Source organism: Podospora pseudoanserina, chromosome 6, assembly GCF_035222485.1.
Source record: "Podospora pseudoanserina strain CBS 124.78 chromosome 6, whole genome shotgun sequence".
Taxonomy (NCBI): Eukaryota; Fungi; Ascomycota; class Sordariomycetes; order Sordariales; family Podosporaceae; genus Podospora; species Podospora pseudoanserina.
In genome coordinates this window covers 3,617,779-3,633,588 of record NC_085925.1, presented here as the reverse complement: position 1 = coordinate 3,633,588, position 15,810 = coordinate 3,617,779, and the positions used below count along the sequence as shown (strand labels likewise).

At 53.9% G+C, this 15,810-nt stretch overlaps 9 protein-coding genes across 9 annotated transcripts; 3 read left to right on the top strand and 6 right to left on the bottom strand.

Moving 5' to 3' along the window:
- Positions 1-137: 137 nt before the first annotated feature.
- MSC2 (putative zinc transporter msc2) lies at positions 138-1,873 on the bottom strand (the record flags this gene model as incomplete). The annotated part of the gene is given in 3 exon segments (XM_062949411.1): positions 138-1,179; positions 1,251-1,774; positions 1,793-1,873. The coding sequence occupies 3 exon segments, from the start codon at positions 1,871-1,873 to the stop codon at positions 138-140; spliced, it is 1,647 nt and encodes a 548-aa protein (XP_062798151.1).
- Positions 1,874-1,947: 74 nt separating this feature from the next.
- Positions 1,948-2,631, bottom strand: QC764_0099520 (uncharacterized protein; the record flags this gene model as incomplete). The annotated part of the gene is made up of 3 exons (XM_062941062.1): positions 1,948-2,005; positions 2,188-2,329; positions 2,457-2,631. 3 exons carry the CDS (start codon positions 2,629-2,631, stop codon positions 1,948-1,950), a joined length of 375 nt encoding a protein of 124 aa, XP_062798150.1.
- A 100-nt stretch (positions 2,632-2,731) lies between these two features.
- Positions 2,732-4,889, top strand: ALG1 (mannosyltransferase). The gene is made up of 2 exons (XM_062949410.1): positions 2,732-3,261; positions 3,316-4,889. Exons 1-2 carry the CDS (start codon positions 3,054-3,056, stop codon positions 4,464-4,466), a joined length of 1,359 nt encoding a protein of 452 aa, XP_062798149.1. The 5' UTR covers positions 2,732-3,053; the 3' UTR covers positions 4,467-4,889.
- ubc15 (Ubiquitin-conjugating enzyme E2 15) lies at positions 3,331-5,180 on the bottom strand (the record flags this gene model as incomplete). Its single annotated transcript, XM_062949409.1, has 3 exons — positions 3,331-3,368; positions 3,471-4,949; positions 5,012-5,180. The coding sequence occupies 2 exons, from the start codon at positions 5,178-5,180 to the stop codon at positions 4,585-4,587; spliced, it is 534 nt and encodes a 177-aa protein (XP_062798148.1). The 3' UTR covers positions 3,331-3,368; positions 3,471-4,584.
- Positions 5,181-5,743: 563 nt separating this feature from the next.
- SNU23 (U4/U6.U5 snRNP associated protein) lies at positions 5,744-6,577 on the bottom strand (the record flags this gene model as incomplete). Its single annotated transcript, XM_062949408.1, has 2 exons — positions 5,978-6,577; positions 5,744-5,869 (listed from the first exon to the last, which is right to left on the bottom strand). The coding sequence occupies exons 1-2, from the start codon at positions 6,452-6,454 to the stop codon at positions 5,744-5,746; spliced, it is 603 nt and encodes a 200-aa protein (XP_062798147.1). The 5' UTR covers positions 6,455-6,577.
- Positions 6,578-6,865: 288 nt separating this feature from the next.
- Positions 6,866-7,729, top strand: DPH5 (diphthine synthase; the record flags this gene model as incomplete). Its single annotated transcript, XM_062949407.1, has 1 exon — positions 6,866-7,729. One exon carries the CDS (start codon positions 6,866-6,868, stop codon positions 7,727-7,729), a length of 864 nt encoding a protein of 287 aa, XP_062798146.1.
- BLI3 (BLI-3 blue-light-inducible Bli-3 protein) lies at positions 7,726-9,282 on the bottom strand. Its single transcript, XM_062949406.1, has 2 exons — positions 8,328-9,282; positions 7,726-8,272 (listed from the first exon to the last, which is right to left on the bottom strand). The coding sequence occupies exons 1-2, from the start codon at positions 8,766-8,768 to the stop codon at positions 7,853-7,855; spliced, it is 861 nt and encodes a 286-aa protein (XP_062798145.1). The 5' UTR covers positions 8,769-9,282; the 3' UTR covers positions 7,726-7,852.
- Positions 8,904-12,242, top strand: QC764_609270 (uncharacterized protein). Its single transcript, XM_062949405.1, has 2 exons — positions 8,904-10,299; positions 10,359-12,242. Exons 1-2 carry the CDS (start codon positions 10,276-10,278, stop codon positions 11,790-11,792), a joined length of 1,458 nt encoding a protein of 485 aa, XP_062798144.1. The 5' UTR covers positions 8,904-10,275; the 3' UTR covers positions 11,793-12,242.
- Positions 12,243-12,684: 442 nt separating this feature from the next.
- Positions 12,685-15,760, bottom strand: QC764_609260 (uncharacterized protein; the record flags this gene model as incomplete). Its single annotated transcript, XM_062949404.1, has 4 exons — positions 14,087-15,760; positions 13,968-14,033; positions 13,445-13,917; positions 12,685-13,390 (listed from the first exon to the last, which is right to left on the bottom strand). The coding sequence occupies exons 1-4, from the start codon at positions 15,326-15,328 to the stop codon at positions 12,685-12,687; spliced, it is 2,487 nt and encodes an 828-aa protein (XP_062798143.1). The 5' UTR covers positions 15,329-15,760.
- Positions 15,761-15,810: the final 50 nt, after the last annotated feature.

The following is a 15,810-nucleotide window of genomic DNA, read 5'->3' as shown; positions in this document are numbered from 1 at the left end:
TGAGGAAGAGAAACGACGCCATGGTTCCAATATCAAAAAAGTGCCCCAGTGTACTCCAATCCAGACCAGCCAACATCTGACCAAAACGGACCAAAACCGAAAGAGAGCATCGACTAAACCAAATCCCCACCCTCTCCCTAGAAGATGCTGATGCTATTTGTCGACTTGTGAGCCTGGGAGAGCGGACTCCGTCCTACGCCACACCAGCAGCTTGTGTCCCCTTCCCGCTCGACCTGCAACGTGATATCAATGTTGTGTTCAAGCAGGTAGTTGCGCACACGATCCCGCACGTCCTCCATGTCCATGCCCCGGCCCGCCACAACGTGCATGACACCGAGGAGTTTATTGGCCGACCCGCCCTCACTGTGCCGGTCATCCATCCAAAACTTGGGCGCCGCGTAGCTGACCACACCCTTCAAACCTGTGATTCCAGACAAGGTATCGCGCAAGTTATACTCGATCTCGGGTGGAATCGTAAGCAGTAACCTCCTTGCCGAAGACTTGACCAGCGGCAGCGCCGAAAGCAAAATCAGGAGAGCAATGAGGAAAGAGGCCAGAGGATCCCAGCCAGCCCACTTATAAAAGTGTGTAAGAATGGTCGATACGATAACAGCCGCGCTTCCCAAAGTGTCGGCTAGCACATGAAGATAGATGCCGTACATGTTTTCGTTGTCGTGGGAGTGCGAGTGCGAGTGACCGTGGGCATCCTTCTTCTCATCCCTATGGTCGTGATCATGGCCATGGTCGTGTTTGTGATCGTGACCATGCGAATGTCCACCACAACCACTATGAGAGTGCCCATGATCATGCCCATGATGGTGGTGCCCGAATGCCGCCATGCCCACCAAATTGACCAGTAGGCCCAGCGTGCTGACCACAAACAGCTCTCCAAGCCGTTTGGTTTCCCTGCCCTCCATCATGCGCTCACACGCCTCAATCATAATTTCGACGCTGATGAGAATCAGGAACACACCGTTGGCAAAACCGCTCAACGTCTCGATTTTGCCAAAGCCGTATGGGAACCGCTCGCTCGGTGGCCATTTGCTCGCAACGGCAGCAAACAGGCCGACTGCCAATGCCACGCAGTCGAAGAACATATGAATGCTGTCACTCAACAGACCAAGGGAATCTGTGACATAGCCGTAAAATGCTTGGATCATCATAAACGCGAGGTTGAGTCTGCACAGTGACAATGGTTAGTCGGCGAACTGAAAGCATAATAGCAAAGGGGGACAAGAGATGGCACATACGACATAAAGTAGAATATTCGGCGAGAGTCCTTCTCCACTACCACCGCATGGACTAGGGGCCACCTCGCGATCCGCGGTAGCAAGAACTTTGTGAATCTTGACCGCTCCACCAAGTGATCATGGCCATGACCGTGGCCATGGTCATGATCATGACTGTGCCCATGTCCGTGATCGTGGTCATGGTCGTGGGAGTGGGAGTGGGAGCGTGTATCGGCGCGCACTCTGGAAGCCGGCGGTTGGTATATCCCGGCGGCGTCGAAGCTGGCGCTGGTTGGTGTAACCAAAGGCTTGCCTCCCAGTGTCGACTCGGTCCTCCAGTGCGCGTTGGAACTCAACGTCGGCCCGAGATTTAGTGGCTTGGGGACGCTCGAGTTGGCTCGGTGGTTGATGTGGTTGATGTCATGATCCTGGCTGCGATTGTGGGAGTGACCGCCATTAGCTCTGGACTCCTTCCTGCTTCGAGTCGGGCTCAGTCCACCCAGTGATGAGGTGCTATGTAAGTGGCCGTTGTTGTGGCCATGGCTGTGGGAGTGCGAATGTGAGTGGGAATGCGAACAGCCGTGGTCGGAGGAAGGATGATGTTGATGGATGGCCGTCGCTGGCAAGGCGTATGTCGATGTCATGGTAGCAAGATGTCGTCGAGAGTGACTGTGTGTCGTTGATTAAAGAGTGAGAGGAGCGTCAATGACTCCCGGTGCTATCTGCTGGCGGACATGTGGTTGACGTCGGAGTCGCGGGGAGGGGTTGTGCCGGGGCTGCAACGGTTTTTGATCGTGATGGATGGCGAATGGGGAATCGATGGGAAAAGTCGCTCGTCAGGCGGGAATCTCGATCAGGCGTCGCCCCAAAATCACCAGGGGAGCTGATCCTTGGCGGTCAACAAGAAAATTCAATTTATTTCAAGGCGTCCAAAAGCAAGACAATGCAGCAAACTTACTCCGAGGGGCAGCCACCGATGATGTCGTGGGACGTCTCGAGACCCGCAATCGCAACGGATTTTGGATTATTGGACTGTTGGTATCCGTGGTTGATAAACGAACGGCACTGGCTCACTGGACAGCCCAACACACGGTGGCGCGCTGGTTTCACACGTTGTTGGAAGAGAGGATCAGGGAAGAGAGAGATGTCAATATGTCAGAGTGCGGCGGGGGGTGAGTTGAGACGAGATGGGATGAGACAACCTGGACTTTTGATGTGTTTCCAGACGGTGAATGTCGTGCTGTTGCTTGCCCCAGACTTGTCCCTCCTCCACCTTCCCTTTCCCTGTCGCTGCACTCGCTGCACTCCACGGCCGCCTTCCCTTTTCGACCCCTGAGCCGGGCTTGGGCTGGTGGAGAGGGCTATCAAGGTCCACGGATATTGTGGCTTCTGATTGGTCCATTGGCTGCGAACGTGTTGACCCCCGGCCCCGCCAATGCACCGCGATGCAGCCCAGACCGCGACCATCCCACCCAGATAATCTGCGTTAATGAAGTCTCACATTCATGACCTATCACTAACACCTTCAACCACACCCCATCTCAGCTTCCTAATTAAGCTTATTAACGCAGGGCTGATGCTGAGGACACAGCTGGCTTCACGAGGCTGAGGTTCAACGTCGACAGTTCAACTGGCACCTGTCAGTCTACTGCACGGGGCTCATCGTTGGCTGATGTAAAGTTGGGTTGTCAGACAAGCGTAATTCAGCCAACACTTGAGAAACCGACAGATGCCACTTGGCCTTGGTCACTATTAGCCATCGGTTGGCTGAAGTGAATCTAACTTTGACAAACCCAACGGCTCACAAACGCCAACAGCGCAGACATGGCAGGGCTCATCAGCCTTGTCCTTTTGGGTTTATTAATAGCCTACATCGTCCTGAAGCCATCGAGATACAATGGACACACCACAGGGAAGGGGGTGCCAATTCACATTCTGGTCCTTGGTGATATTGGGAGGAGTCCCCGCATGACATATCATGCCCTGAGCATCGCCAAACATGGAGGAAAAGTCAAGCTTATAGGATATCTCGGTATGTATTCATCTTTTCACACCTGCCAGTCTCACTCACTAACACCACATATAGAAACCTCTCCTCACCCCGACATCCTCACCCATCCCAACATCACCCTCATCCCCCTCCCCACCCCTCCTTCCCGCCCTCCCTCTGTCCCCTTCTTACTATTCGCCCCTATCAAAGTCATCTTCCAAATCCTCCACCTCTCCTACCTCCTCCTCTACCTCCTCCCCCCCTCCGCCTGGCTTTTGGTCCAAAACCCCCCCTCCATCCCCACCCTCGCCATCGCCAGCCTCACCTCCTACCTCCGCAACTCCCACCTGATAATCGACTGGCACAACTACGGCTGGACAATCCTCTCCTCCACCAGAGGACCCTCCCACCCCTTTGTCTCCCTCTCCAAAATCTACGAAACCTACCTCGGTCGCTTAGGCTCTCACCACCTGACGGTGACGAACGCCATGGCCCGCCAACTCCGCGCCGCCCCCTACAGCATCCCCCCTCACAAACCCATGATCCCCGTCCACGACCGGCCCGCGGCAATCTTCCAACCTATCCTCTCGCCCGACGCTCGCAACGAAGCCCTAGACAAGATATTATTCCCCTCCGGAAGGGAATACTACCGCGCCCTGGTCTCGGGCAAGATGAAGCTTCTTGTCTCGAGCACGTCCTGGACACCAGACGAGGATTTCTCTCTTCTTCTCTCCGCCCTCACCATGTACGCAGCCAGGCCTGACGCGGTCCCAATCCTGGCGCTCATCACCGGGAAGGGACCGCAAAAAGAGTATTATGACGACAAGATTGATGCTCTGGTCAAGGAAGGGAAGCTACCTAACGTGAGGATTGCTACTTTGTTTCTACCCTTTGAGGACTACGCCAGGTTGCTGGCATGTGCTGATCTGGGGGTTTGTCTGCATATGAGCTCTTCGGGGGTGGATCTGCCGATGAAGGTGGTGGACATGTTTGGGGCTGGGCTGCCGGTGGTGGCGTATGGGGGGTATGAGAGTTTTGGGGAGCTGGTCAAAGAGGGGGTGAATGGGAGGGGGTTTGAGACTGGGGAGGAGCTGGCGGGGGTGTTGGGGGAGTTGTTGAAGCCGGAGGGGGAGAACGAGTTGAAGCACTTGAAGAAGGGGGCCGTGGAGGAGGGGAGGAGGAGGTGGGATGAGGAGTGGGATGGGACAGTGGGGAGGTTGATGGGTTTCGTCGAGGAAAGTTCTTGAAATTCCAGGGGCAGGAGAGAAAGAGTATGTGAATGGCTTGATTGAACCGGTTTTCTCGCTTTGTGGTGTCTGGCTGCCATTAACGCCAGCTATTTCCCAAGAAGATTAACATCCCAACTTAATCCTCTCCCAAACTCTCCCTAACACACTGCCTGACCCTTTTCCTAAACTCCCTACTCTTCCCCTCCCTCTCCTCCCTCAACAACACCGCCGCGTCCAAATTCGCCGGACTCTCGTCATTCGGATCCTCAAACAAGCTAATCACACTGAGCAATATCGACTCGGGGCTCTGCACCGGACTCCACCTCTCGCTAGCCTTTTCATACCCCGAAATGTCCTCTTCTGGGGGGTGCAAGATCGAAATACACAATCTCCCGTCGGGATAGATGTTTGGATGGAACGGGATGGGTGACTGGAAGACCAGCTTGGGGGGCATCAAGGGATAGGTTGGGGGGAAGGTGAGGATGGCGCGGAAGTTGCCTCCTGTATACACATACAAGGTTAGCGATGGGATATAAGGCAGTGGTTGAGAAGCGGAGACAGACCGCCGTAGTATTTACACTCGTCGCTGATCATCAGCATGACTTCCCACTCGAAGATATTATTGTCCGAGACGAGGCCGCATGAGATGCCTGGAATGTCTTTGTCGGTTTGCATTTGTTTGAGCTGTCGCTTGAGGAGGGAGGCGGCCGCTGCTGAAGAGACGCTGGACATGGTGTTGATGATGTGATGATTGTGGTATGGTGTTGTGTGCTTGAAGCCTGCTAGCTGGGAGATTTTGGTGGGGTGGTTCTGGGAAGTATTTTTTTTGAATCACAGGGTCAAACTCGCGGACGAGATTGGGCGTGTTCGATTCAACGCTGGTTTGGTAAGACTGGTGCTGTCGTGCAATCGTGGGGCTCCGGGCGTTTGTCGACTTGAATGGTGTCAAGACGATGACATGGGTCCAGCGGCTTCTTGCAGCAGCGGGATCAAAAAGCGGGCGGTTCCCCGCCTCCCGAATGAAAACGGCGACAGGGGGGTCCCTGTCCCAGTCTCTGTTCCAACCACCATCACGGGATTGGGGGCCTCGAGACTGTTTGCTTTCATGTTCAGCAAAAGATATCCAAAATGATTCATTGTTGGGGACGTTATGCAGGCTTACTCTGTTTGCCTGTTACTCTTCCGCTAGCCCCAACCAAATGTTCCAATAAAATCCAAACGCCCACGCCATGCATATGGTATCTTTCGCCCACCCAATCTTGCAAAGACATAACCAAAACCCCCGAGCAAGATGCTCATTTCTTTGCCGTCGTCCCGAAGCCAGTAAACCCCATGGCGGCCATCATATCATCCTCGTCATGCTCCCCCTCGATCCTCACATCCTCCCCATAGTCCGTCTTCGCCTTCAGCGCCGCCTCCTTCTCCAACCTCTTCTTCTCCTCCGCCTCCTTCCTCTTCCTCCTCCTCTCCTCTCTTTCCTTCTCCTCCTCCTCCTTCCTAACCTCCAACCTCTCTTGCAAGGTGATAACCTGCTCCCTCTTCAACTCCTGCTGCCTTTGCCACAGCGCCTCAATCCTAGCATGCACCTCCTCCGCCGTCGCCTTCTTCACCTGCCCCGTCGCACCGACAGCCCGCTGGTGCTGCATGCTATTCGTGTGCTCCAGCCATTGTAGATTGTCCTTGAACGTCAAGTCGCAAGCCTCGCAGTAGAAGCCAGCGCCCTGTCCTCTTTTTCCGACACCGGCGCCGGCTGGCACCAGAGACGTCGTGCCGACCATCTTGGAGAAGTCCTGCGTGGCATTGCGCGCGACGGTGAGGGTCTCGGTACCGTCCATGGGCTTGTAGTATTTCTTGCCCGCCAGCTTGGCTTCGTACCGGGCTTTGCGCTCTTCCTTCTCGGCGGCTTCGCGGGCGGCGGCTTTGGCGGCGTACTCGTCGAGGTCATACTTTTTGCGAAAGTCGGTGTCGCCGGCTGCTTGGCCGTAGGCGGAGCCTTTGCCTGTCATCTTGGCGGTTGATGCGACGAGCAGGTTAGAGATGGTAGATAGGTTGGTGGTAATTCTCGAGGACAAGTGTTGGTTTTGTTGAAATGGATTGTTGAAAGTTTGAACGCGCCGCGTCGTGAATTGGTTGGTTCAATGTGCACGGTTAACAGCGGACAGCCATCGACAGGGGGGGGTGAGCACTGGAAAGCTTGTCTTTGGAAATTTTGGAGGGGGCAGCTTTGGCGGGGTAGGCTAATAGTATGGTACCTTTCCCCTCACCTACCCATCACTGAATTCAAGGTACCCATCAAACTCAACATCGATCAAAAAAAAAAAAAAAAAATCTTTCCCACCTCCCCTCCCACCACCAAGGTTCTCCTCCCTTACCACCTAGAAATACACTCTCCTACAGTACCCCCACAAATCACCAAAATGCTCTACCTCGTCGGCCTAGGCCTCTCAGACGAGACCGACATCACGGTCAAGGGCCTCGAGATCGTCAAGCGCGCCTCCCGCGTCTACCTTGAAGCCTACACCTCGATCCTCCTCGTCGACCAGTCCGTCCTCGAGTCCTACTACGGCCGCCCCATCTCCATCGCCGACCGCGAAATGGTCGAGTCCAACTCGGACGAGATCCTCCGCGACGCCGACAAGGAGGACGTCGCCTTTTGCGTCGTCGGAGACCCCTTTGGCGCGACTACACACACCGACCTCGTCCTGAGGGCTCGCGAGCTCGGCATCCGAGTCGGGACTGTGCCTAACGCGAGCATCATGTCTGGCATCGGCGCGGCGGGGTTGCAGCTGTACAACTTTGGGCAGACGGTGTCGATGGTGTTCTTTTTGGACAATTGGAGGCCGGCGAGCTTTTATGATCGGATCAAGGAGAATAGGCAGATTGGGCTGCATACACTGGTGCTGCTGGATATCAAGGTGAAGGAGCAGAGCTTGGAGAATATGGCGAGGGGGAGAAAGATTTATGAGCCACCTAGGTATATGACCGTCGGGACTTGCGCCAGTCAAATGCTGGAGGTTGAGGAGGAAAAGAAGGAGGGTGTGTACGGGCCAGACAGTCTTGCTATTGGCGCTGCGAGGGTGGGAGGCAAGACGGAGAAGTTTGTTGCCGGTACACTCAAAGAGCTTTGCGATGCCGATGAGCTGCTTGGAGGGCCGCTTCACAGTTTGGTGCTGCTTGGCAGGAGGACACACGAGCTGGAACATGACTATGTCAGGGAATTTGCTGTCAACAAGGAGAACTGGGACAGGATATGGAAGGCTGATTATGAGGGAAAGCATTGAGAATGCTTCAAAAGAAAAAAACAAAATCAATTTTGGCTATGCTCAAGCTTTGCTAGCTCCCCGTATGACGCCTGTTTAATGTCTTGAGACTTTGAAATGCTTCTTTCCGGCCCCGGAACCTTTCTAGTGAGTCAGTCTGAGCTTGGAAACCTCCTCTTCGCTAATCTCGCGCAGCTTGTTCACCACGGCCGTATCGCCAGTCACCACACCCTTGGCCACCTCGGTCAATCTGCCGGCAATGTTCTTGTGCGAGATGGCATAGTGAGCTGTAGCCATCTTGACGCGGATGATGCCGATTCTGGGGTCATTGGCAGAGCCATCGTGGATGCCATCGCCCAAGTCGCCAACCCAGGCCTTCAGATGAGGCTTGTAGTGCTTCTTTACGAGCTCCCGATCAGTGATGATTTCGGTGGTTCCACTGACGGAAGCCCATTCGCCAGAGTTGTTGAGGAAGCCAACGTTGATGTGTGTGTCGGCGGCGAGGTCGTCGGTCTTGCCTGACTCGGTATTGGTGTGGAAGAGGAGGTCGAGTCCGCCGTTTTCCTGGAATTGAATGTTAATATCCGGTTATTGATGGGCTACATGAGCGTCAACCTACTTGACCAGCCAGGGCCATGCATCTGGAGACCAATTGATGGGTCTTGGGATTGACCGTGGTCATCATGCAGAACTTGGAGGCATCCATGAACTTGCTGAGGTCGTCGAGCTTAGTTTGAGTGGAGACCTGGGTGTCGAGGTTGGCCTCCTTGTAGGGGTCGGGGTGCTTGACGCCCGATGTGTTGGAGAATCCTGAGGACATGATGGCGGTGCTGTAATATGATCTGGTAGGTAGGAGTACGGTTGTTGTAGTAGTAGTAGTAGGAGTGGTCACGGTGTGAAGTGGGTAGTGTGTTGACTTGAAGGTTTTAGGGTGGTGTTGTGTGTAAAAAGGAGAGCTCCTGACCTGGGATACCTTTCCTATATGGCCCGTCTGAAGCCATGATGTAAGAGGACCCCGTGGACGCCAGAGACGCAGGGTGCCTGAATTGCACCGCGTCATCGAACACCCGTTCTGTGATTTATGGGGGGAAGGCTCGGCCGTTCGAATCGGCGGAGGAATCGGAGGATGCCGCAGCACAAAGGGTCGTTGACGTCAGTCTGAGTCTTAAAGCAGCTCTGTGCGGTGAGGGGCAGCTTAGCTCCCGTGGCTCCTTGCAGCTCAGGCCTGGTAGGTGGGTTGTATATATGGTAGCTCTCCCGAATTGCTGTTTGTCGTGCAATTAGCTGTTCGGGGTATTATGATACTCGACCGGAATTGGGCATGGAATGAAAAGGTCAGTTGCAGACACCTACAGCTCGGGAGCCATCGTGGGATCCCATGATCTTATGGGTACACGACGGCATTCCGATTCAAGCATCAAACGCCAGTGACGCGTAGATGAAAACACCGGCGACACCAAAGATAGCCATTCTCACATGCTATGATATACAGCTCCGGACTGACCCTATTTCTGTGTGAATTGCCAGTCTAAAGGCAAATTGGCTCAGCGAGCGTCTTTGCACTGTTCGATACTGACGGCACTGTTCAACTCAAATACTCTTCCGCATCATCCACGGGATCATGAGATGTTCTATATGTATCTCTCACCACATCCTGACTCATTCCAGGTTGGATTACGATACCTTACCAAACATGGTGCCATCTGGAGGTTCTTCACTTCACGATGCTCTCTCTCATCGCCCCCTTCGTGGCCACAAGGTGGCTTCCCAAAAAGGAATCCGACGGTTGATTAAAACTTAAGTGGGGCTGCACTCTTGTCTCCACATCTACAGCTTGCGACGCCCCCAGATCCCGACTGCGACTGGTCCCCCTCCACCCGAAGCTTACCGTTGTTGTCTTCCACTTTTTCATCGATACTTCGACGCTGCCAATCGCGATAAAATCATTCTGGTGAATCGTCTCTCTCACCCGAATCCGTCACCCGTGAGAAGCAGCTGCCAAAGTGTGGCCGTTGGTTAGGTTACCCCCTCGGCGCGAGTGGCGGGCCACCCGACCGAAATTCCTCACACCAGCCGCAAAACTCAACGATCCACCCAACAGGGCATCTCTCTGTCTTTTTCATTACCCGTTACCCATTACTCGCTCTTTGTCCTCCCATTCTCGACGTGAACACAGGAAACCAAACTGGACTCTGTTGCCTCAGATCCTGCTCGAGTCCCGACTGCCTGTGGCATCTGGGCCACGGCTCACCGGAGGTCCCCGGCCTTTTACCAACCGCCGCGGAGCGCCCCTGAGCGCATCCCAAATTCTGAAGCTTTGCATATAACTCCCACACCAAACCGCAATTCCATGATTGGGGCCCGGCGCTGAGTTTGTTCTTATCGAGCCTTCTGCACTTTTCTTCTAGGTGTGCGGGGATTTGACGTGGGACATAACTCATTCACCCAATCATCCCACCATCACTCAGTCCTCCTCCCTCTTGAACACTTATCGCCGAACTTCACCACCTCTCCTTCGCGCATCTTCACCGTATCTTTCCGCAATAAAGTCTACCGTCGCCGTCGTCATGGACATCTTTGATACAGAAAATGTAAGCTTTGTATGATAATTCCCGCAACCTGACTGACACTCTGACTGACAATGCCCCAGTTCGTGCCGCCCTTTGAGCTGCGCGATAATGAAGAGCAGGTGGAAGCGTGGTACAACAACCCTGCGCGGCAAGAGAACAGGCGACTTGCTGAAGAAAACCTGCGTCTCAAGAAGCTTCTTCGGGAGAATGGCATCTCGTGGGACCGTCGACTGACGTTAGATCTCAACGACCCAACAGGCTCTCGCGGGACCTGGGCCGACTCAAAGGCGGCGCGCCGCTCCTCCCGCAGTGGGAGGTCTGACCAGCGATTGCCAAGCCTACCGGTCGAGATCATTCTGTACATTCTTGAGTACTCACTCACAAGCAGCCAACCCATTATCGACCCACTGTCCAAGCTCAACCCCCATGTTCTCCTCCCCGAAGAGAAGAAGATGTCTAAGGCCCAGATCGCCATCAACTTTCTTGCCACGTGCAGAGCCTATCACGATGAAGGAGAGCGTTTTCTGTGGAGAAACAACACTTTTGTCTTTACCGATTGCCTTGCCCTCCAGAATTTCCGAAACCTCGGGCTCGAGCACCGCAAGCAGATAACGCACATCACGATGCGGATCACTGCTAGGTACTACGACGAAGACTTCGAACGCGAGCATAGGGCGCCCTACCCGACGTCAAACCCGACACGGAATCCCCTCCGACTTCGAGTAATCCCTCGTGTTTATGACAATACCCTTGCCCGACGAGGATTCCGTAGCTACACATGGCTTCAGGTTGTCGACTTCCTTACCGTTCTGCGACCACCCTTCGATCCTGATCATGACACCACCCAGCCGCGCCCTCGTCTGCTCCCCGCACTCGAGTCGCTGAGGATCGATTTGGTCAACTTTCCTTCCGACTTCCTCACCGCGCCCTCTCCAGTTGAGATGCACGCCTTGACAGGCCACGACCTCTCCATGAGCCTGAAGGAGCTCCAGCTAACTGGCATCCCCGAGTGTCAGTGGGGCTCAGATATGGCAAGTCATCTTGTCAGGATGGTCAGAGACGACGGATTATTTCTCAAGTCGGACTCTGCCTATGTCTCGTCCAACAGGGTGCGGAAACAGTCGGACGGCGACTGGGAGCCCAGAGCAGTCCGGGCTTGGAAGGTCCTGGCTGAGGAGTACCTGCAGAGCAAGAAGAAGACTAACGGATCTTCTCTCCCCATGGGCGGTGGTCACCACGGCCATCATTCGCACCACGGGACGGTCAAAATACCAGCTGTGCCCGCGGAAGAAGGGCAACCGGAGACGACGTGGCAAAACCGACGGACCCTGTGGAAGCGCGTGCCGGTGAGCAGGGATAGCGAGGAGCGAGTCTGGGCTGAGTTTGACCGCACCACTGGCACTATAATCCTCCCGGAAGAGTATGAGAATCCAGACATGGATACATACGACCCTGAGGAGCTCGTCTGCCACCATTGTCAGATGATGCACTCCCCTTATGACGACGACTATTGATGAAGGAGGAATTCTTTGGTTTCATCACTGTATTATTTTACTTTTCTGTTTCCCCTCCGATTTGGGAACGACATACGACATACTAATATTGCCTTGGTGGCTGGAGAGCAACGACTGAGTCGTGTAGGATTCGAGCAACGAGGAAGCTGGGAAGGCTCTGTACAGCTTTCATCGAGTTTTAGCAAAGTGTCGGGTCACAGCAGAGGCTTACATTATATCTTGTTTTGCCTTTATGTTTTGGTGTGTGTACAGGTAGGTATGGGGTCAAACAAAGCCTATGATAAAGGGCGGTGCCTGACAAGTTTGATGTTGTTGATACCCCATAGACTGATGACTAGGTATTTGCTGGCTTGCATTTATTATGACTCAGGTGGTCTTGTACTTAGTTATTCTTTTCGTTTGCAATATATTGGGGTAGCGATGACTGCTATATCGTTAGCAAGAATGGAGACTGCTAGTGTAGCCAAGAGTGAACCTCTGAAAGATGCCATGAAGTGGTGGGAAGTTGGACCGGCACCCTCACCACAAAATAATTGGCACACAAAAGTAGGTTAACCTATATCGCATGCTTCCACAGGTATCAATCAATAGGCCTTCCGAATATCTTCAAAGGCCTATTAACCATCTTGAAACGTCTAATGATCACCCTGTGAGGCCTTTTGTTTCTTCTTGAAAAAAAGTAAGTTAGGTAATAACAATTCCACGTTTTGCTGATCCGCAATGACGATTATTTTAAAGGGGGGGTGACCGGGTACCGTAGCCGAGCTGGTCTTTGTCCAGAGAGAAACGTGTCTTTTTTTTTTTTTTCTAAGAAAAAAACAAAAAAATAATCTCTTCCATGTTTTTCATTATTTCTATGGTATATTTTTGCTGAAACCATCGCACTCATCTCTCATACTTTTACATCCCCAACATAACCACCCCTCCACGCCCTCCCAACCACCTCTTCCAACCCCCTTTTCCACCCCGTTATGGTACTGGTATCATTCACAGCTGTCCCATTCCCCCCCGCAAAACCAACGTACTCCCCCAAACTAGGCGGCAGATCCCCCACCCCCGTCCCCCAATCACTCTCCCCATCCCCCAGCACAAGCACCAACTCCTTTCCCTCGGTGAAAAAACTGTGATCAACCCAGTTCTTGGTGTATCTCTCCCCATCGAGCGTCGCACTCTGGATGTATACACTCTTGTACCCCCCATCAAAATTAACATTCCTCACCCTTGCCACCTTTCCCGTTACCGGGCTGGTAATGTTGACTTGTTCGAAAAACGGCGGAGTAACAAGGTAAACGTTTTGTCCCGGGTTGGGGAAGAGGCCCATCATTGAGAACGCGACAAACGAGCCCATTGCGCCCGAGTCGTCGTTGCCGGGGAGGCCGGAGGGGGTGGGGGAGAAGTAGGAGGGGATGTAACTGTGGGATCGGAGGGCGGAGAGGGCGGGGCGGGCGGAGTAGTGGTATTGGAAGACGGTGAGGAAGGAGGGTTCGTTGCCGATGTAGGTTATGTTTGTGTTGTGGAGGTAGTCTAGGCGGGAGGTGAAGAGGGATGGGCCGCCGAGGAGGGTCAGGAGGGTTGATTGGTCGTGGGGGACGAAGCTACTGCACTGTCAGGGAAGGGGGGCCTCAAGAGGGGAAAGGGGGCGAAAAGAATACAAGTTGTACTCCCAGATGGAGCTTTCGAAAGTTTCCCTCCCGGTGTTTTGCAGGGAGCAGACGGAAAAGGTGTCGAGGTTGGAGCAATTAAGGGGGTTTTGGTAAGCCCAGGTCCCGTTGAGGTAGCGCGGTTGGAAAAACCCGGTGAAGCCTGTGTTTGTGCCGTTCCACCAGAGGGAGGTCTGGTCAGGGCGGAAGAGGTTTTTCCAGTTGCTGCTGGAGGCAAGGTACTTGTCCCTGTCAGCCGTGCGGCCTAGCCCGTGGGCGATTTGGGAGATGCAAAAGTCGTTGTAGGCGTACTCGAGGGTTCGGGAGATGCTGCGGGTCATGGTGCCGAAGCCTTTGTAGTCAAAGTCTTGGACGGGGATGTAGCCTAGAGCTTTCCAGCTGTCGAGGCCGCCACGGCCTTCGCAGCACCAGTCGTAGGGCTCGACTTCTGCGTCTTTGACTACGGCTGCGTAGCCGTCTTCCCACTGTGGATGCGTTAGTCAGTGAGACCCAATGAGAAGTGGAGGGATAGTACATCGATGCCGTCTTTTATGCCCTTGATGAAGGCATCGGCCAGGACGTTGTCTGCGTTTGATCCACCCTAGCCTCGGGTTAGGTCTTTAACATTGACATAATCTTCCAGGCACTACGAACCTGGGTGTAGCCCTTGTTGAGACTCATGCGGCAGTCTGGCAGCCAGCCAGTGTGCCGGTAGGTGTCTATGAGCGAACGCACCATCTCGGCCACCGCGGCTGGATCAGTGATGATAAGGAACGGAATTTGGGAGCGGAAGAGGTCCCAGATGCAATAAAACGAGTCAAAGTATGGCTCACTGCTCTCCCACAACGGATTTTCCCCGGTGTAACTCTGAGGATTGACCATGGTCCGATAGATGCCGCTGTAAAAGTTGGTCAACAGCGAGCCTTCCACTCCCGCAGGCGACACCTTGATAATGCTCATTTTCTCTCTCCATTTTTCGATAGCAGCTTCTGACACCCTCTCGAAGTCATAATCTGGAATCTCCGTTTCGGCGTGTTTACAGGCTTGTTCAGCACTGATGAAGCTGTTGGCTGTCCTGACCAAGATTGGCTCTGCCCCTGAGCTGAACCTGACAAATGCCCCCCCAGGCAATGGATATCCATTGATCGACCTGGAAATGGTCAAGTTCTTGACCTCTGTGCTGCCTCGACTGTTGACAAAGATCCCGCTGTCCAAAACATCGGCGCCTTTGAAGTCTGTGCAAAAGTGCAGCACAAAGTTGCCGCCACCGAAGCTCGGCAGGAAGCGGGCACTCCCGGTGATGCGTCCTGTCTCGGGGTCAACCGTTACGCTGCCGTTGTCCTGCCGGGAATCAGACAAGTCTGTGAGGTCCTGCAGGATGAGCGGTTGAGCCGGCTGGCCGTCTGATCCAAGCGTTGGAAAGGTAAACCTAAAGAGTGACGTGTGATGGGTTGCGGTCATGTCGGCTCTGATGCCGTTGTTCAGGGTGATGCCGAAGGTGCCGGGCTTTGCTGTCACGGTGTTATTGCCGAACCCTCCATGGGCAGCTCGGCTCTTTTTGGGGAAAACACATCGATTGATGTCACCTTCCGGACAGTTGGTGAAGGGGAACAGTGGGAAGTTTCCCAGACTTGGACTCCCGCCAGTTCCGCTGTCGTGCATGCCGCTGAAGCCAGTGACAAACGCGCCATCCAATGTGAATCCGCCTTGGTTGCTGCTGCTATTGGTATCAGCCACCGCCTTTGCCATGCCATATGGCAGCGAAGCTCCTGGAAAGACATTTCCACCGTTGCTGGCCCCAATTAGTGGATCGACGTAGGCGAGGGGATCGAAAACGGCGTCCCCCAGCGCTTCGACGACCAGGACTTGCCAGCAAAGAGCAAGAAGGGCAAGCATTGTCAGTGGAGCACCAACAAACTGGAAGGGTAGATGAAGGCCCAGAAAGCAATGAGCCACGAGGCGGGCATGACGGCCCCTTTTCTGTCCCCAAGGGGTCTCATTCCATGGAACATGCCATGGCCCATGTGTGACGGTTACCGAGGCGATTGCACTAGAAAGGGAGGGGTGCAGAGATAGCCAATTCTTGATTTGTGCTTCGATGAGGTTTCATCCGGGCCTGTTATTGCCGGCTCCTGTAGGCTGTTCAAATCCCATCTTTCCATGCTTCATCCTGATGACTTGTAGTTCATCAGCTTGATATTCGTGGATGGTACAAAAGACGGCATCACAAGCCATCTCGCTGAATCAAACAAACGGGCTCTGTGTTCCCACTGGAGTGATTGGCTCGAGATTGAAATCAGCATGGTGAAAAGAAATCCATGATGTTGAGGATGGTGGAATCATCAACAGGAACAGTGACACTGCCAGGATGATTAAAG

Coding starts and splice junctions, on each gene's coding strand:
- BLI3 (XM_062949406.1), bottom strand. CDS start 8,768: ATGACGCGGTGCAATTCAGGCACCCTGCGTCTCTGGCGTCCACGGGGT. Junction 8,273..8,327: donor GCATGGCCCTGGCTGGTCAA/GTAGGTTGACGC, acceptor ATTCAATTCCAG/GAAAACGGCGGACTCGACCT.
- ALG1 (XM_062949410.1), top strand. CDS start 3,054: ATGGCAGGGCTCATCAGCCTTGTCCTTTTGGGTTTATTAATAGCCTAC. Junction 3,262..3,315: donor CAAGCTTATAGGATATCTCG/GTATGTATTCAT, acceptor CACCACATATAG/AAACCTCTCCTCACCCCGAC.
- QC764_609270 (XM_062949405.1), top strand. CDS start 10,276: ATGGACATCTTTGATACAGAAAAT. Junction 10,300..10,358: donor ACATCTTTGATACAGAAAAT/GTAAGCTTTGTA, acceptor ACAATGCCCCAG/TTCGTGCCGCCCTTTGAGCT.